The 25,693-nt window shown below is 56.1% G+C and overlaps 9 protein-coding genes across 9 annotated transcripts; 3 read left to right on the top strand and 6 right to left on the bottom strand.

Annotated features, from left to right (window-relative positions):
• Positions 1-842: 842 nt before the first annotated feature.
• Positions 843-1,061, top strand: ColSpa_10512 (uncharacterized protein; the record flags this gene model as incomplete). The annotated part of the gene is made up of 1 exon (XM_049276724.1): positions 843-1,061. One exon carries the CDS (start codon positions 843-845, stop codon positions 1,059-1,061), a length of 219 nt encoding a protein of 72 aa, XP_049132681.1.
• Positions 1,062-2,872: 1,811 nt separating this feature from the next.
• On the top strand, positions 2,873-5,932 carry ColSpa_10511 (uncharacterized protein; the record flags this gene model as incomplete). The annotated part of the gene is made up of 1 exon (XM_049276723.1): positions 2,873-5,932. The coding sequence occupies one exon, from the start codon at positions 2,873-2,875 to the stop codon at positions 5,930-5,932; it is 3,060 nt and encodes a 1,019-aa protein (XP_049132680.1).
• Positions 5,933-6,487: 555 nt separating this feature from the next.
• On the bottom strand, positions 6,488-7,438 carry ColSpa_10510 (U1 small nuclear ribonucleoprotein usp102; the record flags this gene model as incomplete). The annotated part of the gene is made up of 5 exons (XM_049276722.1): positions 6,488-6,756; positions 6,825-6,890; positions 6,972-7,112; positions 7,198-7,299; positions 7,429-7,438. 5 exons carry the CDS (start codon positions 7,436-7,438, stop codon positions 6,488-6,490), a joined length of 588 nt encoding a protein of 195 aa, XP_049132679.1.
• A 548-nt stretch (positions 7,439-7,986) lies between these two features.
• On the top strand, positions 7,987-8,991 carry ColSpa_10509 (endoplasmic reticulum vesicle protein 25; the record flags this gene model as incomplete). The annotated part of the gene is made up of 3 exons (XM_049276721.1): positions 7,987-8,199; positions 8,372-8,498; positions 8,639-8,991. 3 exons carry the CDS (start codon positions 7,987-7,989, stop codon positions 8,989-8,991), a joined length of 693 nt encoding a protein of 230 aa, XP_049132678.1.
• Positions 8,992-10,050: 1,059 nt separating this feature from the next.
• Positions 10,051-10,817, bottom strand: ColSpa_10508 (succinate dehydrogenase assembly factor 3, mitochondrial; the record flags this gene model as incomplete). The annotated part of the gene is made up of 2 exons (XM_049276720.1): positions 10,051-10,475; positions 10,586-10,817. 2 exons carry the CDS (start codon positions 10,815-10,817, stop codon positions 10,051-10,053), a joined length of 657 nt encoding a protein of 218 aa, XP_049132677.1.
• A 1,071-nt stretch (positions 10,818-11,888) lies between these two features.
• On the bottom strand, positions 11,889-13,531 carry ColSpa_10507 (kinetochore protein mis13; the record flags this gene model as incomplete). The annotated part of the gene is made up of 4 exons (XM_049276719.1): positions 11,889-12,324; positions 12,380-12,545; positions 12,598-13,389; positions 13,441-13,531. 4 exons carry the CDS (start codon positions 13,529-13,531, stop codon positions 11,889-11,891), a joined length of 1,485 nt encoding a protein of 494 aa, XP_049132676.1.
• A 1,108-nt stretch (positions 13,532-14,639) lies between these two features.
• On the bottom strand, positions 14,640-16,377 carry ColSpa_10506 (transcription factor atf21; the record flags this gene model as incomplete). The annotated part of the gene is made up of 4 exons (XM_049276718.1): positions 14,640-14,958; positions 15,016-15,181; positions 15,256-16,188; positions 16,293-16,377. 4 exons carry the CDS (start codon positions 16,375-16,377, stop codon positions 14,640-14,642), a joined length of 1,503 nt encoding a protein of 500 aa, XP_049132675.1.
• Positions 16,378-23,775: 7,398 nt separating this feature from the next.
• Positions 23,776-24,351, bottom strand: ColSpa_10505 (cytochrome P450 monooxygenase lolP1; the record flags this gene model as incomplete). Its single annotated transcript, XM_049276717.1, has 2 exons — positions 23,776-23,889; positions 23,971-24,351. The coding sequence occupies 2 exons, from the start codon at positions 24,349-24,351 to the stop codon at positions 23,776-23,778; spliced, it is 495 nt and encodes a 164-aa protein (XP_049132674.1).
• A 181-nt stretch (positions 24,352-24,532) lies between these two features.
• On the bottom strand, positions 24,533-25,693 carry ColSpa_10504 (cytochrome P450 monooxygenase lolP1; the record flags this gene model as incomplete). The annotated part of the gene is made up of 4 exons (XM_049276716.1): positions 24,533-24,704; positions 24,735-25,081; positions 25,163-25,390; positions 25,463-25,693. The coding sequence occupies 4 exons, from the start codon at positions 25,691-25,693 to the stop codon at positions 24,533-24,535; spliced, it is 978 nt and encodes a 325-aa protein (XP_049132673.1).

Raw genomic sequence — 25,693 nt, 5'->3', positions numbered from 1 at the left:
AGACATGCTGGCAAACCTTACACTGCGCCGGCGGGCAGATGCACGACTCGAGAGACCACACGTATGGGAAGAGCGAGTTCTCGACCAAGCCCTCAAGCGTAGGCGAGGATCGACTCCTAAGCCGAGTCCGGAGGTTCCTTCCAGCGAAGGCCATTTTCAATCCTCGCCGGAGTAGACATCGTATGCCGGTGGCCCGCGGCGCATCATACTCGCGTTTCTTTCTCGTCTTCGTGCAGCTACAGGAGTAGTTTCTGTTTCCGAATCTGCAGGTGGTCTCATGCAGCGAGCCGTGGAAGACCGCTGATTTGCCCCGGGGCTCGTCGGAGTCATGCAGGTCTGAGAAAAGAAGGCCGAACGTTATGAGCCGGCCCCCGTAGCTATGATTTGTCTTGGACGGACGCGGCCTCTCTGCATTCTGCAGTCATAAGATTTTACGGGAGGGCAGTACGTCGCAGACACGCGGTAGAGTCAGGGCATCGTTAGTTTTCAAAGTGCGACGGCTGTCGCCGCCGTCAAGGTGAGGCAGGAAGAGTGCATGGCGATGGTGTCACAAGAGTCCACACAACACCTTCGCCTTCGATACGAAAGTCCAGTGGTACTGTACTCAGTGTTTGAGGGTAGGTTTACAGATTCAGGTAAGTAAAATCCGTCCTGTAGCCAGTGTTGCAACCGCGGTACTGCTGGCAGACGGCATGGCTTGCATGGCGTGTGGTTGGGCAGCCAGTTGAAGAGGGGAAGAAGCGGACGGCGGGGACGAGGCACAACGATGGCGACACCCGTTCTCCGGACCAGTCGGAGGAGGCCAAAGTGAGGGAGAAGACGAAGGAGAAGGGGAGGTGGGAATGGACACCAGTGGTGGGAAAGGAGAGGAGAGGAGAGCAGAGGAGGAGGAGGAGGAGGAGGAGGAGGAGGAGGAGGAGGAGGAGAGAAAAGGCGGCAAAAAGTTGGCATGGCTTTGCAGAAGAAGGAAACCACGCTGCAGCACGATGCAACCACTAAAGCAGATGCAGCCTATGGGAGGTGGTTGTGGCCCCTGGAGCACTGCGAGCTTTGGAGGGTGAAGAGAGACGGCCCCACTTTGACCGGCCGCTCGTGGTCTACGCAAGGCGCTACAGAGCCCACAGAGCACACTTGTGTGCAGTTGGGACGGTGGATGAGTTCCTTATTCGGCCCCCTGGCGGAGCTACTGCTGCTGGCTACACGCACCTTCCTTGCAAATTTGTATATCACGGGACGAATGCATCTGCAAGGCGAAAGAGAGAGAGGGAGAAAAAATAAATAAAACACCCCCAAAGTGAAAATTTGCAAAGTGGAAGCAGATTGGACTTGGAATGGAACCCTTTGGAAGGGGACGAAGTAGCAGAGAAAAAGGAGGGGGAGGAATCCAACACCATCCAAGGCAGTGAGCGAGTGAATGTGTTCTTTCCTGCCACCCGATTTTTTTGGTCCTTTTTTCCTTCCTTCTCTTTTTCCCCCGTCTTTCCTTCGACCGGTATTGGTCCAGCTTCTCAAGTCCAGGCAGGTCCTTGGCCCGGCCTTGGGAAGCCCCGAACCCACCGTCCAGCGGAACGCTGAACACACATCCGGCTCCTCTCAATGACCAATCTTTCTTTGCGTGTAGTGTACCTGTACCCGTCACGAAACGAACTGGTTGGGCCCACGTCCCATCAAGAGGTCTGATGTACCTCCACAGCTCCGCGCCGTAGGGAGGTACCTTGGATCGTCTCCCTGACCTCACCCTGTAGTATCCCACCAGAGCTCGACTGACAGGGCGGTGCCTTGTACCCATTTACCGGGCGCGCCCCCACCACTCTTTCTTTCCTTCGCCTATCGCCAGCGTTTCCTCCGCGCCTCCCTGTCTTCAGGAGCGCAGTACCTGACCTCTGCCACCATTCATCACTCTCCTCCACCACTACCTACTCTTGTACTTGTCGCCCTACTTCTGCTCTGCCCTTGTCTCTTCACCCACGGCGCATTTCTCTTTCCTTGCGTCAGACCCTTTCCCGCCCTGCCAATCATCCTTTCCGTCCTTCCTCCTGAACCGTCTCCATCATCTCAACCTCTTGGAGCCGTGTCCTGCACCAAAATAGCGCCAGCGTCCGTCCGCATGCCACACGAAGAAGCCCTGGATCGACATTCGCTCTTGCTGCCCTCACTACGCCCGGCCGAAGTTCAGCATTAATCTCACATATCGTCCCGTCTCGTCTCCTTGCTTTCGGTCTGTGCGACTTGACCCCGATCAAATCGCATCCGGCACCTTGACTAGGCCTCAGCCGAGTCTCCGTTCTCACTTCCTCCTCTCACACATGCGCGAAGCCTGGACCCTACCTATATCGTGACTACCGAGACTTTCCACCCTCTGCCTCGAGTAGATTGGAAAGGTCTCTGCTCCTTTAAACCACAGAGCCTCGCGTCTCATGCCACTAGACTGAACCACCTGTGGGTTTGTGTTCCGTCTCATCGACTCCGCTGTCGTCACCCTCGCGACTGTGGCCGACTGTAACTGGACGCCGTTGGACCTTGACGCGATTTACCCACCGAGTCGTTTGGTTTCAAGGTCTCAGGCCTACCTCTAGGCCAGTATTCCGATTACCTCCCCGGCTTTCGACGTTCTTTCTTCACTTGTTTTGCGCCACTCACTGTCGGACGTCACACCCTCCGCCATCTCTTGTCTCTCGTCTCGGGCTTGACCACGTCTATGAACCTCACTCTACCCAGCATGCAAATGACTTTGGCCCTCTCACATCCTCGCTAGCCTGCGAAGGGTCATCTTGTATGCATTTGACACGCGTCGCATTCTTACAGAAACGCATATCAGTGGCAGATGTCCTCTAGAATGACTACCGCAGCGACCTTGAAACCATTACCCGCCATGTCGGGTCGACAGAAAACCTACGCCATGGGCTCGCACGACGATGCCCTGGCGGGGCAGAGAATGTTCAAAATGCACAAAGTCCTACCGCACCCCACAAGACACAGGAGCGACACTGCGCGTTCCTACGAAGTACGATCAACTCCCGGGAAGTATGATCTGGTTGTCGACTCACTATCGTCCCAGATGGACGCGTCGCAGCAACCGAGCCCCCAGACGCTGAGACACCAGCCGAAGCGAATAGGCAGCGGTCCGGATTTGCCTCCGACACCGCCTTCACACTCGCGAACCTCGTCGAGCAGTCACTCAATCCAGCCTCCAAGCCCAGCGCCTGCCGAGACGGTGTCGCAAACACCTACGACGCCTGCGCGTGCGCCTGCCACTCCTACAAACCAGCAAAGCCCGCCAACACCCGACGTTACGCCTCCGCAACCTGCGACTCGCCCCAAGGCTGTTCGACCGATACCCATTGATCGCACAGTCTCGAAGGCTACCACGGCCGAGTCGCGGACTGAGTCGTTTAGAACTGCCAGAGAAGAGCCTTATTCTTCTGAAGAGGACGACTTGCGATCGACAGTTCGGCCAAACACACTGTCTGCGCGAACTTCCCAAAACACTGTTCGTCGGGTTTCGGAACCTCGGGCAAAATCGCCAACGCCGGTTGGACTAGGGCTAGGCCTAGAGTCGCCCTCAGAGGACGCTACAACCCCAAAGGCAAAGAGCGACTTTGGTGCATTTGATGGAGAATGGGCCTCGAACAACGAAGTGGAGCAAGAGTGGGATGACAACTTGGGCAGGAACGTCACAGTGAGGAAGAGGCGCCAAGAGCCCAAGCCCGCACCTCGGTCTGGGAGACGCAAGGTTGAGATCCTTGAAGATCGCGTGGTAACGCCGACAAACGCGACAAAGGCGTTACGTGCGATGTCGCAGCGCGACAGGGCAGCTTTCTATGCTCCCAGCGAGATCGCCTGGTCCAACACGTCAACCTCGGAATCCTTAGCCACTGCCGATGCTCGGAGGTTCTCAGGCATGTCTGCCAAATCAACGAGATCAACGAGATCAAACGCGTCGACGGTTGTTGAGGCGATCTTGGTGGATGCCCCTTCAATCCCACAAAGGCGACAGACCCTCAGACACGTGCGAAAGCAACTCACTCTAAGAGATTCAGGCTCCAATCGGTCACCGGCCAGCTCTGCCACGAACTCGGCCGTCCAGCTTGAAGGTTCTCCGAGGCGTCCAAGGCCGCTCCCTCGCCCTAGCGATAGCCGTCACAACAGTTACGCCTCGAACACGACTTTCAACTCCATCTCGAGTGGTAAAGCTCGCAGGGAGATCTGGAAGAACGGTGGCATCCCGGTGATCGTTGTTCCGGACCGTCGATCATCCGTCAAATCCAAGTCCAGCAGGGAGCCGTCCCTTAGATCTACAAGCAGTCGAAGATCCAAGAGAAGTGCGAGCTTGAATTCGGCAACCCGTGTTAACGGATCAAAAAGCCACGAGTTGGCAACCCCAGTATTTGAGCGGCCGGGGCGGAAAAACCGGTCCATGTCAGAGTCAGATGGCTCGGATCAACGGACGATTGACTATCCACCAGTTATTCCCAAGCGGTCTTCTTCACTATCTGCACCGACAAGTCGCAATACATCGCGCGCAGGTTCGCTGACGGCGGACAGCCTAAAGGCACAAAACGCTTTGTTGAACCAACCCTCAGGACATGAAACGAGAGCACCCGCCTTGACCCTCCAAAGGGCCACCTCATCTGAGACCGACAACGGCCACCATCACCGAGACCACAGGCTCAACGTAGACCGGCACGGAGATCCCTTCTTCGGCAAACGACTATCTACTCAAAACACTCCTTTCTCAGCAGCTTCAGTGGAGACTAGTGGTACTGCACCCGAAGTGTCAGAAGCGAAGGCAGTGAGCTTGTACCCTCATCAGAATTCATCCGTCCTCTTGGTGAACCACTCCAACAAGCCCTCAGAGAGCTCCGACGCGTCCCAGACGGACAAGGAGTTGTCGCACACTCCCCAAAGGCCTACGATAACCACCACTGGACCAGACGGGGAAGGACCTGTGACGCCCCCACAGCCTCAGCATACCATGGACGACGTGGACTCGCCGCTCCGCAACCCGCGAGCTGCTCCCCCAGTGCCTCCCTTTATCCCGCCCGCAATTCAGTTTATTCCTGCAACTCCTTCCGGGCTGACACCAAATCACGAGAGACAGCGCAACATGGGCAACTATTTTGAGACGATGGTAGATGAGGAGCCTCAGAGAAGTGGATCTATAGTTCGCAGGGCGCTGGCCCGAAGGCGGAATTCCGAAACGTATCCGCCGAAGAGTGGCAGACCGGGATTACTGACGAGAACCTTTTCTCTCACGCGTAGAGGTTCGAGCTCAAGGAACCACTCTTCTATGGAAGGACCTTGCTCGTGCCCAGACTGTGAGGCGCCGCCACCCGAGGACGATCGACTCCATCCGCATTGGCGGCCTGCCTACGCTGATCACGAGGACGACGTGTGGGAGAGGGAGATGGAGGACGAGCCCATCGGCCAGGTGTATCGGTACCCTCCAATCGATAACCGTCCAACTCCACGAAGAAGCATCAGTGCGCGAGTGAAGAAGACGTTTGCAATTCTTCCCAATCGCGGTGCAGATGACTTCTATTCGTCAGGGACGCGGGATGAGCCTGATCGGCGCACCATACGCCGGACGGATAGCGGTAACCTTCGTGTCATGAGGCGCCGGGGCAGCCTAGACTCTCTTCGCGATCAGTCACCCAACTCCGGCACTTACTTGAGCGCCGGTGGCCATCATGACAACAAGGAAGAAGCTAGTCCGAAGCGAAGGAGACGCTTTTCTCTCTCGGGCACGTTGGAGGGGTTGCAAAACCTTCCGAGACAAATCAACGAGCGCAAACGAGAGAAGAGGACGCAGGAGCTACGCCAAAAGATAAGTGGCCCACGCGAAGTGAGAGATGGTGTAGGAGATGTCATTCGACCAAACACATACCGCGACTCGCACCAACAAACAAACCTGTCGATCCACCATTTTTGAGCAATCAACGTACAAATTTCTGCAACCAGAGGATTTGTCTGGAGCAACTACGCGTAATATACTTGAGACGGATGCACCAGAAGGGTGTAGGAAAGGGCTACGTGGAATATTACGACCGTTACGAACCAATATCATTTACGACTACAAAACTTTTACGACCAAAGAGCAATTTTCTTCGCGGACTCGGGAACAGATTTTGGGATTGGGGTTGACTTGAAGACCTTGCAATGACAATGATGACCTTACTGGGCATCCGGTGCCCCAGCGAATGCATGGTTTTGTTACGAGAACACTGGAGACTATTATTGTTGTATCATATAGAAATTGCTCGTGAAGATACCATTTTGCAAAGGTTCAGGACAAAGAACCTCGGCGCTCTAGTACAATGGTGTCCCTTTTCCAATGCATTTTGAATGTGATAGTGGTATGAATTCGTACCTTTGCCATGCTGTGAGTTTTGCCCTTCCCTGATTAGACGCCTAAACACCGTATTCAACCGTAACAACGTGCGCGCGCGCGCGCGCGTCCGCGATGAGATGCTATGCCCACGAACCCTTACCGCTGGTCACGTCCCGGAGGTCCACCACCAGGTGGGAATGACCCAGGAGGGCCGGGCGGGAACCCACCAGCACCCGGCGGCGGCATGCCAGGAAACTGGAAGTTGGGAGGCAGGCCGCCCGGTGCGCCGGGAGGCGGAAAGGGCAGACCGGCTGGGAGACCGCCCGGCGGAGGGAAGGGCAGGCCACCAGGGGGCATGGGCGAGCCATTGGGACCCGGAGCGAAGGGAGGCATGGGCGGCATTCCGCGGCCGCCTGGTCCAGGGGCTATGGGCGCGCAGGTCAGTTGCGAATTTGTCGAAGGGGGTTATTGGCGGGAGGTTAGCGTGACTTACGTGGGATCATGCCTTGAGGGAAAGGAGGGGCGCCGGCGGGCATACCAGGGAAGGGAGGCGGGACACCTGTGGGAGCTTGACGTTAGCATCACGACGATGGGGTTGGTAATAAGCCCGCGCGCGCGCACGCGGGGGGACTCGACGAACCTCCTGGGAAGGGAAAAGGCGGCGGGAAGGCTTGGCCCGGCTGATTTTGCGGCAGCATGGGGTTGTTGTGCGCCTGGCCTTCGGCGGCATAGGAGGAGGTGATGGAGTCGATGACAGACTGCGCCTTTTCGTGACCGATTTCTGTGATTGAGGAAATAGTGTTAGCCCTTGTGTTTGCGCGCAGGTATAGCAACGAGGGAGACGTGATGGAGGGGGGTGATCGTACGTTGGTAGTAATCGACGACATTGCGCAGGTGGTTTCGACCGCTGTTGTGCGCCTTCCGCACGCTCATGGAGTCGTGCGTCAGGTAAACATCGCAATAATCGCCTAGGAAATTGTGTTAGTCGGGCAAGGAGCTTCGCGATCGAGCGCGGGGAGGAGCTGGAGGGGACGTACAGAAGACTGGGACCTCGGGTTAGCTTTGAGCTTCTTGCAGTTGATGGAGGGGAGACTTACACTTGGGCATCTTGGCAGATGATGCTACAGGGAATGACGGGGTAGCTGTTTTCCTCGACGCTGGTGATGCAAGACACAAAAATATTGTTTCTTAAGAATTGGCCTCGTTACGTGTGAAAGGGCACGTCGCATTCGTGATGAGAAAGGATGGACATCGAAGGCAGATAGATGCAGCGCGCGCCGCGCCCGGCGCCACACCTCGAAAAGTTGCAAGGCTGCCACCGCACGTGAGTGCCAAGAGCGAGGCTGCCCCTCTTCCCGATTCTGATTGGCCAGAGCATAACCTACCCGCCGACAGGGGTCATTGAGTGGTCCAGGCTCTCGAACGCGACAGATTTCCAAAAATCCCCAAAGGTGGTTCCTCGAGACTGTAGCTCTCCTATCGCTAGTCCAGGGAGCTCCTTCAACGACCAGCTTTCGACAATCCAACCCACGCCCGGCTCCCCCCTCTCCCCTGTCGCCATCGCCTCTTCACTCCCACCGCTGCGACTGGCCCGACCCGATCGGTCGAAACACCTGCGGGTTCCATTACCTTAACTTTTGCGAAACGAACGAACGATGGCGCCGACAAGATCGCTGCTGCACTACGTGTGCGGGCTCGTCCTGCTCGCCTGCTGCGCCCAGGCGCTCAGGTTCGACCTGCAAGCCACGAGTCCCCACGAGGGCAAGAAGGAGCGATGCATCCGTAACTTCGTCGGTCGGGATACCCTCGTCGTCGTCACGGCCATTGTGGACGGTCAGAAGGGTGACGGCATGACCGTCAACATGCACGTACGTGGCCTCAAACGCCCCCCTCTCCTGAGCCTTGGGAATCGAAAAGCGAAGAAAAGGATTGAATTTCCGAGGTGTTTGGGGAAAGAAACGACCAAGAAAGAGAGGGAGAAAGGGAAAAACAGAAACTGTGTTGAATTGGAGGTTCGGCTAACCGCGAGTTGCTCTGCAGATCAAGGACGCTGTCGGCAACGACTACGGCAAGCCGAAGGATATTGCTGGTGGCGAGAAGCGCATCGTATTCACCTCTCACGCTGATGCCGCCTTTGACGTTTGCTTCGAGAACATCCTCTCTGGCTGTACGTGACTCCCCCTCAGACCTGACTTTTACATGCACCTTCAAAGTTACAACCTCTATGATGGCAACGCCTCCAATCCAATGCCTTCGGCTCTCACCTGAGGAGCCATTAGAGCTAGACGCTAACATGAAATCGCACAGCTGGACGCAGTGGTGCTACGAGCCGCCACATCGAGCTCGACATCGACATTGGTGCCGATGCCAAGGACTGGAACGCCATTCAAGCGACGGAGAAGCTCAAGCCCGTGGAGGCGGAGCTGCGGCGCATTGAGGAGCTTGTCGGCGAGATCAACACCGAGATGGACTACCTGCGCGCTCGCGAGCATAAGCTCCGCGACACCAACGAGAGCACCAACACCCGCGTCAAGTGGTTCGGCATCGGCACGACATTGATACTCGTCGGCCTGTGGGCTTGGCAGATTATGTACCTGCGGGCGTACTTCAGGTTCGTGGACCCCTTTCCCGCCACCTGGCATCCGCCCAAGTGGCCGTAGGGCTCCATAACTAACCAGGGCAAATAATGCAGATCCAAGCATCTGATTTAGAGTTCTTCCTGAATGGAGTAAGCAAACAAGTCAGTCAACAGCTACCAAAATCGCAAAGAATTTACGGGACAGACGAGAGATGTTGTGTTGGGCGAGGGTCGGCGGCGACGAGTGTCTCTCTGTGATGCCAATCGGGAAAGCATCCAAGCACCTCGGGGGTTTCCGAGCGTGCAGTAGTGTATACATACCACGAGCGCCATTTAAAAGTCATGAATGATATAACGGACATCATATTACACCCGTTTCTCAACTACAGAGAGGACACATCCGCTCGGAGTACGGTACGGGGCCGGAGCGAAAAAGACATTCCACATGGTCCGTGTGTCCGTCCGCAACGCCGGGCCGATTCCTGGACGGTATAGCCCGCCGGTCCTAACGCCCCCGGCCACTTACTATGCTTTAGCAGTTGCTGCATTTCAATGCTGGTTATGTCAGTTTAAAGTGGGAGTGCCCCATCCAGTGACTGATGTATATAGGGCCAATTGTTTCACCGGGCGCTCTTGAACCACCGTGCATTATCTTAGCGCATATATTGCTGCGCTTGTACTTGCAGCTGTCTATCCCACTGTCAAATTACAGGTCTGTTGTACAACATCGTCCCAGGACCTGGGCGTGGTAAAGGCTTCCAATGAAGCCAGGCTGCCTTCATGCAATTTTCCCCTCGGCTTCACCGTCTTGAAGTGCTCCGTCCGGTTAGTATGCAATGGCTTCCAACGAAGCTAAGAATGCTGTACACCATGTCCCTCCTCCCTACCCATATTTTCCCCCATGGTAATGGTAATTTCCTAATAGATATGGTGGTACAAGCCTCGCTCTTACATCTCTATACGTTCGACCTCGCACCATCTCCATGCATCCTGATCATCGCCCCCACCCCTTCAGTTCTTGTTGCCCGCCTTGTCGACGTCAAACAGGGGGGCATGAACCCGAGCCCGCCCTCCTTGCGCTCCTGCACGTCGCGATGCACGCCGACGGTACCGTCCGCACGGCGGCTGCGCACGTGGGCCCTCAGCATCTCGAGGACCTCGCTGCCCTGCCACCGCGCGGGACGGGGCGGTACTGCGCCTTGAAGGTGCCGATGGTGTTGGCCCACTCCCCGGCGCGCTGCGGCTGCGTGCGGACGTCCTCGGCGGGCTTGGCCGGCGCGGCACGGCCAGAGTCGATGGTTGCGGCGGCGCCGTCGCCGACGGGGCGGTAGGACTCGGAGCCCTTGGTGGTCGCCGAGGCGAGGGTGTCCGTCTCTGGCTTCTGCGTCGGGGCCGAGTTGGAGGGGGCCTCCTCTTGCGTCGCCCAGTAGTAAATGTCCCAGTCGTTCTCGTCGAGGAACAGGTCGTACTGCTGCATCTGGGCCTTTGTCATGTGCGGGAGGTGCTCGTTGGCAAAGGTCGACATGAGGAGGTCGGATTCGAGGGTGCCGCGCTTACGGGACTGGTCTGTCGCACACAAGGTGGGGTTCCGTCAGTCGCCTCTTCTCCCTCTGAGTCTTTTGCCGGAATAGCATTCTCGGGGGGATGGGGGAGACCAGATGGCCGAGAGAACTTACAGAGCAGACGGGCGCGCATGGTCCGCTCGTCCTCGCCCACGCGCCGCAGCGGCTCGACGCGGAACTTGATGCCCTCGAACTCGCCGACGCCCAGCTCGTTGTTGACGGCGGGCTCGGTGTAGATGGGCGGCTTGTCGGCGAAGCACCTCCGGACGACGAGGGGTGCGGCCTGGGCCGGCGGAGCGACTCGGAGGCGGCGAGCCGGGCGGAGGGCGCGGGCTAATGTCGACATTTTTCGCTGTAGCGTGTCTGTGGTGATTCGGTTTCCCTTTGGTTTCTCTTTCGTTACCGTACTACGTGGTCCGAGACGTTGCCGTATGGGGTGTTGAGAGAGACGAAGAATTGTATGAGTAATTGGAAGATTTGATAGGGCGAAGTGGTGGTTCCTGTTACCGAGGTAGACGATAACTGGTGAAGTTCGCCATCGATAAAGAGGACCCTGGGATCTCGAAGCAGCTTGGGCCGTGTAAGTACGTACCGTGTTCGCGATTCCGACACTGTATGACGGTTCGATCTCGACGCACACGCGGAGGCTGGCTTGAATCGTGCAATTGATAATCAAAGCCTTACGTGATCTCTTCCCCGAGGCGGATCGCGTCTGAGCCTACGAAGCGCCTACCGAAGTTGTGGAGAAACTTAGGGTGGCAGTAGTTAGGCTGAAAGCTTGGTTGCACTGCATGCCTCCCTACCTCTGCCCCTCTCAGGTGTATCTCGTGTAAACGAGGCCCCCGGCCAAATCGCTTTGGAGAACAAATTTTGTCACCATGACCATACGCATTCAGCAATTGTTGAGGTTTAGTATCCGTTCACTTTATATTCAATTACCTAGTGTGATGATCGTAGGCCAGCAGGGGTTGTTGTCCGAATGAGTCCCGCCAGATGGTGGCAGTCAGGCTTGTGGCGAGTTCAACATCCGAGATACACACAGGAATGATGATATTTCCTGCCTACGGGCAAAAGACAATGTGGGTATTGGGTAACTGAAAACTCCCTTCGAGATGCAATCTGTCTTCACATCTTCCCTAGAAACCCCTTCGGCGCCAATCCATGCCTTGCATCAAGCGAAAAAAAATAAAGAATCCCGAAGAGACAAGAGTGTGCTTGTTTGCCAGCCCGATCCGTTCCCAAAAAAAGACTTCGCGAGTCCTGAGGAAACCCAACAAGAGCGAAAACCAAGAAAACGATTGTTAACCCTCCCAACCGCACACTCTCATACCAGTCATTATCTTCATCAAAAGGAGAGGGCGTTGCGCAGATCTTGAGCGGGAAAAAAAAGGGGGGATGCTCATGTGTACATTATTCTTTACTCCCCGCCCTCTGGCAATATCCTACCTAGGCTGCGGAGCACCTCCATAACGGGCATCTCTTTTGTGCCCGCATTGGCCTTTTCCTTCGTCTCTCGCTCCTTGAGCCGTGCGGCGCTGAGCGAGAGCACCTTATCCGCCTCTCGGCCTGCCGTGTCGACTCGTTGCAAGAGCTTGTGTATGCCGTCTGCGAGCTGGTCCACCTTAAACTCCAGCGTTGACTGCGTGTTTTGCAGGCGGGAGAGCGTCTTGGCGCGTAGGTTATCGAAGGAGGACGCCGGGTTGGTGAGCCAGCTCAGCATTTCTGCTTCTTTCGGATCAAGTACTGATGCATCTGCCATTGCTGTTTGTGCTGTATCTGGTTCGGGAAATAACGGTGGGACTTCTGTGCGTGATTTCTTCAGCGCCAGCCACTTCTTCTTTTCTTCTTTCAGTCTGTGTCTCGTTAGTATGGAGCCCCTGCGAGTTACTGAATATGGCTCCACCATACCTCTTGACTTTCTGTTCTAGTTGCTCAATCTTCTGTTGGTGCTCGATGTTGCGTGGGTTTGGTTTGTATACCACGGGCCGCTTTGGCCCCTCTTCTCGACTGAACCAGTCTGAAAATTCTGACTTCGTCGAAAAGTCTTTCAGTAGTTGCTCCTGGATGTAGCGTGCTGTACCAAATTAGCGGCTGAAGGGTTTTACAGAATTCATGCCGAAACTTACCACCCAGCACTGTATTAGAATCCGTTTGCCCATGTGGTGGCTTTTCCAGCAGTGCTCGTTCGCCGCACCAGGTTAACAGCTGCTTCATCCGCCTCGGTTCCATGAGGCCTTCAGACTCGATATGCTTGTAGAATTCCGCGGTTTCGACCTCCCGATGCGGAATTGCGTTGTGCCCGCTCTCAATCAGAGAGCTTGCTCTCCTGCCACGCATACCCGTACTGCTCCGCCTATTACCGCCTCCCTTTTTCCGCATCTCCTTGTTGCGATTGATAACAGGCGTATCGCTGACAGGGAGAGTTATTTTCGCCGACTCGACTGGCCCTTCCATGACGCAAGGCGTCAGTCGCCTCTCTACCTCCATTGGTGTCGCGGTTTCCTCATCATTGTGATCTTCTTCCGGTACTGGCGCTGGTCTGCTGACCGGCTTTTCCTTATCCGCCTTCTCGGCCTTTCCCGTCGAGTTGCGCGTGCTTCGGCGCGTCGTCCGCTTCGGCGCAATCAATTCTGGCTCATCCTCCTCTACCGGTTGCAGACTCGCTGTTCGTCGCGTTCGTGGTTTCGATGAAGTCGCCGCTCTTGGTGCAGTTACTGATGATGTTGGCTCGGGTGCCTTCGCAGCCGCTGAAGCGCGTCCCTTCGCGGGCCTTCCTCTTCCCGACTTCTTCGCGGCCACCGGTGCGGGCTCCGGTTCTGGTTCGGGCTCTGGCTCGGAATCTGCGTTCTTGACTCGCTTCGATTTCGAGCCGCGCGTGAAGTGAAAGTCGCCATCTTGCTCGTCATATACCGACGTTGCTGCGCGCATCGTTAGCATCCCCGCTTCATGCCCACGCTCCTCGAACTTACCCGCCAGGCGCTTGCTTTTCCTTCGTTCAGGCTGCTCGTTGCTCATGCTAATGACTTGCAGCGGATGACGGGTTCGAATGACGGTCGTCATGGATGGCGCGTCACAGAGAGCATGTGGTCGAGACGTAGAAGCCGGCGCTGAGAAATGGGGAAACGTCAAGTCGCGCTCCGAAACAACGAAATCGCGTCAATCGGCGCGCAATGGACGTACGGGCAGCAGAAAACTCGGTGCTGTCGTGGTAAATGGGAAATCGCTGGGCATTCGGTCGGCGGGGTCTTGTCGTGGGTGTCGCGTTGATCTGCTGGGGTAGTTGGCGGCGCGAAACTGGTGAGGTGCAGCTTCTACGATGTTGTTTACATGAGGGTCGATTTACCCGAGAGGTAACGCTAAGCCACTTTGGGAAATCTCCATCAGCCACTCATAATCCCGGAACCACGACCGCCTCACTGACATCACCTTATGGCTCTCGGAAGGTTAATGCAATGTCATGAAAATGCTCAAATCACACAAAGTTCTACAAGACTAGATCCGGTAACGTGCAAGCCCTTGCGTGATGCTATCTAAACACCTACTTCTCTACTTAAGACGATAATTATGAGCAGCAAATATAAGCTTCTTCTGCAGGCAAATACAGGCAAGCGTATTATGTGAAGTATTTGATTTCAAGGCATTGCCAGTCATGCAGCTATTGTTACCATTGCTACGTTCAAAACAAAAGTCAAATCAGCCAAACCGGCGGAAGACGGCGTATTTCCGGCTCCCACCCCTCGACGCCTCCCGCATTTCAGTAAACAACTGCCAAACCGTAAACTCCTTTTGATGTATATGCCTTGCATCCCACACCTTTCAATGAAGGGTGAATGCAATACCGGCAAGCCAAGCCAATGACGCCCGCCGACCTTCCTCCAGCCCGAGGAGGACTGCTCCCGTTACTGTACAGCCCAACCTCAACTAGCCCCATGAGCAAGTACGAGAAGCAATGTGATGATGGAGCAGGTGTGTCGTATAAAAAATGATACAGTTGAACCGCAAGTCAAGGCCGAGCCAGGAAAGAAACAGCGTAAAATCGTCATCTCGGCGTTGGCTGAGCACAAGCTAAGCGCGGTAATCGCTGCTAGTTGCTCATGGGTAGGACGAGGTCTCAACTTCCTCGATCTCCTCGGGGTTAAAAGATGTAACCATACGACGCTTCGTAGCTTTATGAAAAGCGCCGCTGCACACCCTGTCCTGCCGCAAGCACCTGCTGGTTCGGAATAGGAGCGGCCATGCCGTACGGGTTCATCTGTGGGTTGAAGGGTTCCATCGCCTGTTGCATAAAAGCACCGTGAAGGCCCTGTTGCTGCGTGACAGGACAGTCCTTGTGGGCGAGGAGTAATGTCTTGAGGTTAACAACCTCCTCCCTCAACTGCGTAATCTGAGCTGTGAGAGCATCATTCTCACTACTGAACAGCTCAACCTTTGACTGGAGATTAGCCAGCCATTGCTTCTTACGCTGTCGACATTTCAGGGCAGCAACTCTGTTTGATGTGGTTAGTGATGTATAGTGACATGATGGCAATGGTCTTGTAGCTCACCTGTTACGCTCCAAAAAGTTCTTGCGCTTCTCTTCATCTGTCATCTTGGACTTAGAACCGCCTTCTCCGTTCTCATGCTTCATATCATCGTCGTCGGAGTGGCTATCATCGCCGTTCATGTCGGGAGGGGGTGCGTTGTTCGGCTTGGACTTCTTGCTAGGGGGCCCTTGGCTGGGGGCTCCTCAGCCTTCCGACGACCGTTCGTCGAACCGCCTCCAGTAGAATTCCGCTTACCCTTACCCCTGGCTGAGGGGCGGGCCTGCTCACTCTCGTCTGACATGGCGCTTCCGCCTTCGCTAACACCTCGAACTGAAGATCCAGCGCCTACTGAGCCGGCGCCGTTCACGCTCATCTGAGGAGACGTATCGATACCCTGTGTGGGGGCAGGAGCGGAGTGTGACTGTGACTGAGACTGCGTTGTCGTCGCGTATGAGGGAGCCTGGGCGCCGTTTCTACCCTGGGCAAGCATAAATAGGCCGTTTGCCGCGTCGTTATCGTGCGGGTCGAATTGCTTTGCTTCGGTCTTCACAGCAGGTGCGCCGTTGGGAATATCCTGGGGTTGCGACGTAACGGGTGGCTGTTGCTGGTTCTGGTTTTGGTTCTGGTTCTGGGTTTCACGCTTCGCAGCAGCACTCAAAGCAGTGCGGTGGAAATCAATCGTGCTAGGTGTGGCACCGCCACTGGCGAGCTGGGCAAACAGTTGCTGAGAGTTGGGGCTCGGGGCAGGGAACATAGATCCGCTGCCACCTGGGGTCAAGCCAGTCCTCAGTGAAGACTCGTTCGGGGTCGGGAATCCGCCTCGAAGGTGATGCGTGTCGCTAAAGTAATCGCTCGTCGGACCCGACAACATGGCCGGGCTTAGAGGACCAGTTCGCAAAGAACCACCTCCCCAGTTGAACGGAGTTGCGCCGCTGCCGGGAAGCAGCGAAGAGGGCGAAGTCAGAGCAGCAACGGATGGCAACTTGGTACCACCGGGTGTCTCTGGCGCGCCTCCGCCGAAAGACTGCTCAAAGGGATTGGGCTCCAGACTGAGAGATCCAGCGGCTCCGCCGCCGAAGTAATCGGGAGTGTTTCCAGTGGCTTGTCCAGGTCGAGGAGGGGGACCGAGAGGTTTCGCGCCGTCAGCATCGGGCTTCAAGCTCGGGTCGGGTTGCTTCACTTCGGGGATGGAATCTGCAGAGCTATGAGCGAATGGACAGGGAAGAGGAGGGCAACGACGATGATGTCTTCGGTGAGAGAACGACAAAGTATCACGATGCAAAAGGGATCGAACGTACCTTGGCGTGGCGGAGTGGCATTGTTGGACTGTTTGGGTGACTTGGTATCACCCCTGGTAGAGGCAGCATTCGGTGAAGTCCCCATGATGACGACGATGATGTATTATACTAGGGGGAAAGAGGGTTGTTGACGTTTGTGGGGTGGGCGCCGAAGGCAAAAGGTGACGGTAGCAGGGTAGGGATGATGTATGGTGGTGGTGAAAAAAGCCAGATGAGGTCAGAGGAGGACAACACGCAGCGGGAGAGCTTAGAGGTCTGGGTGGAAGCGAAGAAGGGGAGAGGGAAACCCGATCCTGCTGCGCAACTTGGGAGAGACAGGCAAAGCAGCGACGGCAACGGCAAAGCAAGATTGGTTAGTCAGTCAGAGGCAGCAGCTACGCTATTGCAGCGCTCCTCTGAATTGGAAGCGGCACGGGAATGGAGAAACTTTCGAAGATCGACGACGTGGTGAGGAGAAAAAGTTGTCTCGCTGTGGCCGCAGCAGAATAGACGTATTGCGTAGTTGTGGCCTCTCTGGATGCGTACCCGGGGACGTGCTAAGATCGGGGGGGTGCAGAGCGAGTATCGAAAGTGAGAGTAGGTTGGGTGAAAAAAACGGCAGACGTCACAGGTCAAGTATGACGTTGCGCGGTGGTTGATTTTAAAAAATAAAAAAAAAGGGCGAGGGCGCACGAGAGAAAAGAAAATGGGTGGGCAGCGGCGCACACTCTGACACCAGGACGCCCACGTCCATGTCCATGTCCATGTCCATCCACGCCCATCCTTTTCCAATAACGCCCCCGTCCTGGTCCAGTCTCGTCAACTTGTTCCTGTGCTATTGCGCTTCTGCTGCTTCCTGCTTTCTGCTCCTTCCCCGTTCTGCGAGAAACGCTGGGATATATGTGGGTCAGTCTTACGCACTGTACGGCAACCGACCCCGGTCACTCAAGAACGGCTTACGAATGGGGTATAGGCTTCCCCACACACCTACCCATCGTACCTCTACGGAACGACGACTACGTATCGCTCCTACATTGGTATCTTCGCAAACGCCGTCCAGTCTAGTCCAGTCCAGCCTCGCCTTGGATGTGTTTGACTGCCTCTCCGTCAAGGCTTTTTGGTTCTCTCTCCGACCAGGTCACGTTGCCCACACACTTTCACGCGTAAACCCCCATGTGCTCCTTTTCCCCATATGCCAACGTCCTGGGCCCAACTCCGTCCACTGCCCTGGCATCAGCGAAGGGTAAGACGTAGGTACACCATCATCAAGCTCCGTCTCATCTCGTTGCTTCAAGCGAAGGACGGTAAGCAGTCTGCCGAAGGCGCGCACCATCTCGTTCAGTCAGGCTTTCTTGCCCCCATCTACGCCTACCTCACCTGTGCGAATTCGCCTCCCGCCTTTCGCCTTATCTTGATTTATCAGCTGAGAGAAACTGTCCAGACCGTTACGTTGTAATGCCTCGGGCCCATCGCTACCCTGGGGGTCTAGACGTCTTGGATCGGCCGTGGCAGATGATGAGTTTTGCTCTTCGCGCGCTCGGCAGCTTCTATGCCCCCTTCCACAGTGCTTCTCTCCCTCCTCACGCAACCCATTTGTCGCAGTCCAACATGTCCGCAACACTGTACAGAACTAGAACACGAACCAGACGGGTGCCTGCTAGGAGCATATCGACCGATGCCCAGTGTCACACTGTACGCGTGCTGACCACTCCCAGCCATTCAGCCATGGCCCAAACAAGGTGGAAGCAGCCGCTGTGTGGTCAGGAATGTGAAGATGCAAGTCCAGGGGGTCCGTACACCCCCCCGTTATGCACCACACAGCCAGTGTCTGTAGCCAACGTTTTCTACTGTGGCTGCACGTTCCCCATCCGGCGGCCCCACCCCTCAAAGACTCCCCAACCCCTGCATTGATTGCATCACTTTCCTTCCTGTCGCAATCATCGCAACTCGCCCGCCGGCTTTTTTCTCATTTTGGCGTTTTGCCCTCTTTTACCCTTTTCCTTCTGCTTTCCCGGTGCGGAGGCAGACGGCTGGCCTGACCGGAATCCACTGTGCCTACTCCTTCATAATCGCCCGCCGAGCCGCACTTGTAGCTCTCGCATTCATACAAACATCCAGTCTCGCCCACTCGCTGGTGGGAATCTCCAACCCATCACATCAGAGCTACGACTTCTTCGACCCAGCACTTCGCACCGCCCTGCCTTGTCTCTCGCAAGTTCTAGACCAGCCAGCGCCATCGAACCACCCGCACCGTGTGCCGTGCCAGGTGTCTAACCATGCGGCCGTCAGGTCGCCCGTAGGAATCTGGCCCTCGACCAAACGTTACGGTGAAGTGATCGACACTTTTGTTCCTCCTTCGGGATAAGGCTTCCCCTCCTCCATTACAATCTGGATTCCCAGCCGTGCAACAACTGTACGAATGTTAACCATCCAGGCTCGACCGCATCCGACAAGACACGCGAAACCAGATCGTGTCAGACTATCTCGCTCCATCTTTAGACCACCATACCTTCGACGGCAGCCGCTCACCGTCGATTTCTAAGCCGCACCTCCTCGACCCAGTTGGCCGACGACAGCGAGCGTGGGTGGGCCGGCATGGAGGGATTCAACGCGACTGACAATCGGAGTGGCAAATTACAGTCGTCATCCACCAATGAGGTGCTGCGTAGCGCTGCGGATTGGCCAGGGAGGGCCCGGCACCTAGTCCCTGCCCTCCGACTGGCGACTATGAATGATTCCAACAAATTGCGTCACAACACTAGCACACGTCGGGCCACGTCCATCGAATCCGTTCCGAGGCCCAGACAGAGACAGAAACGCAGACGGGAACGACGATGCCGTTTCCCCTTCTCGCACCCTTTGGCAAGCGACCCGCCGACTGGTATTCGCTGGACCTTTGGCAGCGTTGTTTACTGATGCCCATTCAGTGACAACGTTCCTCTAACCGAGACCTGTACTGACCAGTTGAAGGCGGCAGGCTTGTCACAGCAGTTGTTGGGTTCCTCTCCTTCCAGACTCCCATTACGTCACGGTCTTGCAAAAAACAGTCTGTTTTAGGCTTGAGACGAGGACGACTGATAAAGTTCTTGAAGGGGTTCCCAATTGCGCGCGCTCAAGGGCCACCACGTCTTTAGCCAATCCCTCCCAGAGGCACGCACTGTCCTAGTGCTTTTCAGCTTTGTGTGTTGCATCGGTGGCGTCATTGGAGATGACGTAGCTGTATATCGTTGAACTATCGGCGAATGGGATATCTTTGTCACCCCATAAGCCCAGAGAGTCCAACGCTGCCGCCCACACTTGTCGCCCGGCACGTTCGGCGACGCATCTCGCAAGGTGTGGTAGGGCAACGCGAATCCAAACAGTGGACAAACCCAAAAGTTGACGGTCTCCTCGCCTGCGTCCCAGGACTGACTTCCTCGACGGTGGGCTGCGATCTTAACAGGACCCAGTCCATAACGGCAACCGACAGCAAATATTCGACACTCAGCGTCCTCCGGACCTCTGAAAGCCCAACAATGGAGGACCCACAGGTCCGCTTCGAGACGACCGCTTGCTCCCACTCCCACGCATTCCAGGCGTGGTGTGCTTGGTTGGGGTGTTCTGCGTTTCGCGAATTAACAATAGCGGTCCCAGGCTGAGGAAACGGTACGTATCTCCGGAGGAGAAGGACCTTGTCGGCAAGTCAGTTACCAAATTATGACGCACTAGACCCGGAGTATAATCCCTGCGGCCTGCAGCCTCTGCTCCTCTATTCCCGCACCACTGGGGCACACGCACTGTGCTCAAACTTTGCATTTTGCATCGCGTCGCGACGCACTGTACGGCCGTCTGGCCGTCCCATCTCAACCGTACACCCCCGTCGGCGCGTTACAGCGACTTGGCCTATTCACTTTTTTTTACGGACTCGAGTTGGGACAAACAATCGGTTTTCCAAGCCTCAGCAGAGACACTGATGGGACAATGACGAAGAAATGCTGATTATTAAGTGAAAGTGACGGCACGTCTGATAAGCACTTCATCCAAAGCTCTGACTCGGCACGCTGATTGTCGTCGATTTACCTGCTTGAGGATCGATTTCGATCTTGCTGACCAAGAATGTCAGATGGGAATTCGCATCCCGAAGCACGTCCATGTCACGCGTTTTGCAAGAAACACGCTGAATAACTGGAGGAGAATTTTGGCCTCTCCAGCTTTGGCCTATCGTTCTGTCTAGCTAGCGTATCGTCTCCACTGCCCATTCCCTCGGGTCGACGCCACGAGCGTCTGGTTAAGCCTCAACTCACGCCGGTTCCCTGGCGGAGTATCTCGTCCGATCGTCTTCAGCTCAGCATCGTCGATGGGCCCAGTCGCGACCAATCCTCCCGGCATCGACGCATTTCCTGTGCCTGTGCATCCTCTGATCCGATCGACTCTATTGCTTCCCTACGCACACCACTGAGCTCCAACCCTAGTTATGCTTATCGCAGGTGGCTAGCCCCATCGATCTGGCTCATACTGTAGCATCCTACAGCACACCATCTCCTTCAACGGCGGTCCTAGTACCCAGATTGAGTAGGGCGCGAGGGAGACCATACCGGTCCATGGTTGACGATACCCAGAAGGTTGTTCCATGTTACTACTCTTGGACTTACATCCTATTCGATAGCGGAAGGTGCTGAAGCCGGAAGCAGGAGCTGTCATCCACATCTCGTTTGTGGTACGGATGATCTCCTCCACACTACGCTATCAATTCGGGTTTCAACTACTTGACCCATTGCTTGCCAGCATCATATACGTTGTGCATCAGTATGTTATGCCTTCGGCAATAAGTAGTCAACGGTTGAAACCCGGCTACTCGGCTTACAGTGTACGACGAAGTATTAAATCTGAAAACAGCTTTTCGTTTAGTAGACACGATGGGGAAACTGTACAATCGTATCGGACCATTCACAAACTGCGGCATATCTCATGAAGATCCCTCGCAACGTGTCGCCGGTTGCGTTCCGAGAAGTCTTGTGCGACGTAGACGATCACATTCCTAGCCCTCTATCCCAGCTCAGATGGGCTCTAAATTCTCGATGGGCAGTTCCCGATCATCTTCCATGGTATTTTCACGTGTCCTGGCTGAGGGGTCCCTATGGCACGTTGTGACACCGAGCCCGGTGAGTGAAGAATCTCCCCGTCTTTCGTCCCATTCCAGAGGTTTGGGAAGAAACCGCGTGATGGCCACTGCGCTTTTAGCAAGGCCTCCATCATTCCGCAAAGGCCAGCCGTGGGCTTCTACAGCTTGGCGGAACTTCTGCGTTCCTTAAACTTGTCCAGCTTCTCTACTCGGAAGCCGTGTCTCGGCGCATGCACTCTTGCCGGCCCTTTGTGTCCCTGAACCCCAATCACCACCTCGTCCCCGTTAAGACTCACGAGCTTCCCGGTGTCCTTGTGCGAGGCGCCCGTGTCGGCGGGCCAGAGGATGACCTCGTCGCCCGCTTCAAGCCCCTCGGCGGCGACAAGCGCGTCATTGCTGTCGATCCAGCCCTCGGCCTCGCTGTACGGCGACGAGGCGACGATGTCTGCCGCCTCGTCCCCGGACACCGCCGCGACCTTTGGCGCCACCTTCTTTGCCGCTGACGCGGCTTTCTGAAACCGCTCGATCCAGGCAAACACCTTTGGGAACCTCTCTGCCGAGATTTGTTCCTTCGGCAGCGCGCCGGGGATGTTCGCAAGCCAGTGCGGCAGCCACACGGCCTCGATGTCCGCCAGCCCGGGCCCGTCCGTGTTAAGGACCCAGTCGCGCCCGTCGGCGAGGAGCGTCGTCTCGAGCAGCTCCATCATGCGGCGGATCTCGTGGATGGCCATCGGCCGCGCTCGTTGCATCGTCTCCACGGTGAGCTTGCGGCCGGAGAAGCCCTCGCGGTCCTTGAACCAGGTGCGTTTGGGGTCCTGGAGCATCGGCAGGTTCGCGGGAAGCATGCTGGTGGCATTGGAGAAGACGCCGCCGTCGATGACGAAGGCCTCGAGGAGGCGCTCCACGGCGACGTGCTCCGGGCCGGCGGCGCCGAGGCGTGGGCGCGAAGGGTAGAGCTGCTCGAGCTTGCGGAGCATGAGGCGCGTGTCGTAGTAGATGTCGCGGCCTATGGTGAGGATCGGGATGCGGCGGTGGACGATGCCCAGCTTCTCGACGTCTGGGCGGGGGAGGACGGGCGGTTGCATCTGACATGTCGTGTGAGCGCACAGCTCGGGAGTGACCAAGACAGAGCAGTGGACCTACGCATTGGACATACGGGATGCCCCTGAGAGCCAGGTACCACACGATCCGCCTCGCGTACGGCGACGCGGAGTAGTGGTATAGCACGATCTTCTTGTCCTCGTCGGATGAGGCCATTGTGGACTGATTCACCTGATGTCGCGGCTGTGGTGAGATGTGGTGAGATGTGGTGAGATGCGATTGTGAAAACACGACAGCACGGAGCTGAGCCTGGGCGGTGATAATAGGTAAATTCCCCGATTTATCGAATCGACGTGACTCGTGTGCAGCGGGCTGATGAACCGTGATCGACGCGCTTGCAAAAGTTCGGTTCGAAAGGGGCACGCGGCACTTGGAGGTTTAAATGACGGGAGGTGAAGGCGGGAGCCGGGATGAGGTCAGAGATGCCGAGGCACGACACAGCCGACATTTGAGCTAGAGCCGGCCGATGCGGGGGAGGGACTGGAGCTCTGGGGACCGTGGAGCGGCCAATAGCATGGCTCTGTGGGGGTGGTTCACCATGGTGAGCTGGCCAATTGGGTGTTATACTTCCGACCTCGTCGATGACTCGAGCATGTGTGTCCCTGGAACCCGGGGTGGGAAGCGCTTGGAAGAGAGAAGCGAATGAAACACTTGGAGCGCTGGTACATATGACAGCGGCCATTCGATGGCCAGCCAACGACCAAGTCGATAGGGGACACTGAAACAAAGAGTTGTAAAGAGCATACCATATTCCATGTTTCAAGTGCACGGCGTTCTCTAATTAATCCGAAGTCGACGTGTTCCTACAGCTGAATCACCAAACCCGAGTTGGGGCCTAGATTGTGTACCGAGGAAGGAGATATTAGACCGACGGATGTAGGGGGGATTTGAGCTTCACACGGACATGTGTACGGCCACCCAACTGGAAATGCATCACCACCGGCCAAACCCAAGCTTCCAGCCCACCCTTGGACCGTTGTAGACGCATGTGCACTCACGTGTCTTGATTGCTGGATCCTATGGCCGCCTTTTCCAATCATGGCGGATTGTCGTGTCAGTCGAGTATACCAATGGTTCAACCTGGGTCTCCGCTGCAATGTGTGTTCCTCTACTTCCTTAACAACCAAATAATAATGGATGTGTCGAAGACGAGCAATCTATAACATCTACTGAACTGACGACTCAAGAATGTCCATAAAGTCCTTACTGAGGCTATTCCTTGCACGCCCGCTTGTTTCGATCATGGAAACAGCACGCCCATCACCTGGCTACATGACTATAAAGACACCATGGTGTTCGATTCTACTCCTTATGGTGGGCCCTGATCCAGTAGTTTGATTGAGCGTGGATACCGCAATTGAAAGACTCCCAGGGGTTCAGGGGATCGCAGACGGTCAAGTCGTATCGTCGAAGTAGCTATCGAGACTCGCATCAGCACCATAGCCCACCCATCTAGAGCGATCTCGGGACAACAAGATGAACCGCGCAATAACTTACCTCGAAGAAGACCTTGTTCAGCTCAATCAGCGCCACGGGCCGCCCGAGACACTGGTACTTCCCATAGCTGAACGCCAAGTCGATTGTCGACTCCATCTCACGCAGCTTCTCTGTCGGCGTCGTACCGCCCTGCTCCTCGGCCAGCCAGCGCTCCGGTCGAAACTCCTGCGCGTCGTTGCCCCAGACGTCCTCCCGGCGGAACATGGACCAAACGGACCAGCCGATACGGGTCCCGCCAGGGATGAACTGCCCCTTCCACGTGTCCCCGGCCGCCGGTGCCTCTTTCGCCATGATCCCTGCTACGGGCGGGAATATGCGGAGCCCCTCCTTGATGACGGCTTGCAAGTAAGGCAGGTTGCGGGCCTCTGCGTTGGCGATCATGGGCGGTGGGTCGAAGATGCGGCCGAGGATATCTCAGCAAGGAGTCTAGCATGGACGCGCGGGTTGGTGGTTACGAAGAGAGTGGTGGCGCGGATCGCGGTTGCTACGGTGTCGGAGCCGGCGACGCTAGAATGAAGGTAAGTCGGGCATCCTCGCTTGGACACTAGGAGAAGCGGTAGCCTTACATCTGGAGGAGAATCTCGGATTCGGCTTCCTCTTGTGTTAAGCCGTGCGCAACAAATGAACCCAACATGTCCCTCTGGACCTTCTTATCAGGCCCGAAGCGTTCAGCAGCAACCTGCTTGGCAATCCTGAATTCAAGCGTCAGCCGAAAAGCCCTCCTCAGTACTAGACTGCACCAAGGTCAACAAAAAGCATCTCACCCCATCACCTTCCCAAACCCCAGCGGGTCCTTCTCCGACGGTAGCAGTGACCTGAATAGGGGCGACGCGAACAGGCCAATAATCCAAGGGAACACAGTTGTCACCATAAACATTGGCAGACTGTCCTCCGTCGTCTTGATGTACTCGTACACATCTGAGTCGGTTTCCAAGAAGCGGAACGGCCTGCCAAAAGCAAGGTCCGAGATGACGTCCAAGGTGAAAAACTGTGCCTTGCGGCCAAAGTCGAAGGGCTTGCCCCCATCAATGTAGCCGTCAATGAGTTTGAAAAGCCGTAGCAAGTTGTCGTCGATCTTTTGTTCGAGATTTGCTACTTCACGGCCAGAGTACTACGTGGTGTCAGACGCGTTGTGTATGTTGAGCAAGGTGTGAGACGACATGGGCGAGTAGTGGAAGTAGCCGTGACTTACGCCAGCCGCCATTTTAGACCGTAACTTGAAGTGTTCGTTCTCATCCCTCCACGACAAGACGTTGTTCTTGGCCGGGTTGAAGCGCATGCCATCGTACCAGTCCGAACGGAGGTATTCGCTCCGCACGCCGAGCATGCGCTTCATGAGCTCCGGGTCGTCGTTGAGGAGGTCATTGGGGCCGATGCGCGCGAGAGATCCTACTTGCGTCTCAAAATGAGCAGCTGTTCGCTGTGACGCATATCAGGACAAGGTAGCAAGGCGAAAGTGCCTTATCATGAACCAACCGTATTTCTGACTGACGTGGTAGAAGTCAAGGTCGCCACGGCGCCCGATCACGGCCCGGAGAAGCCACAATCTCGATACGGCCGCCAGTGGCGGGCCGTTGAAGTGTCGAAGCCTCCGGTATTGTCTCACTGTTACGATTAGCCGGTACAGAAGGAGCATCAGAGACAAGAGAGTGGCGACGGCCCGGACGGGGTGCCTGTCCCATTGGCCGCGAAGAGCTTGGACGAGATCGGACGGTTCAGCCAT

The sequence above is a fragment of the Colletotrichum spaethianum genome (genome assembly GCF_022836535.1).
Source record: "Colletotrichum spaethianum MAFF 239500 DNA, contig36, whole genome shotgun sequence".
NCBI classification, from domain to species: domain Eukaryota; kingdom Fungi; phylum Ascomycota; class Sordariomycetes; order Glomerellales; family Glomerellaceae; genus Colletotrichum; species Colletotrichum spaethianum.
The sequence above is the reverse complement of the archived record's forward strand: the minus strand, read 5'-3'. Positions and strand labels throughout refer to the sequence as shown.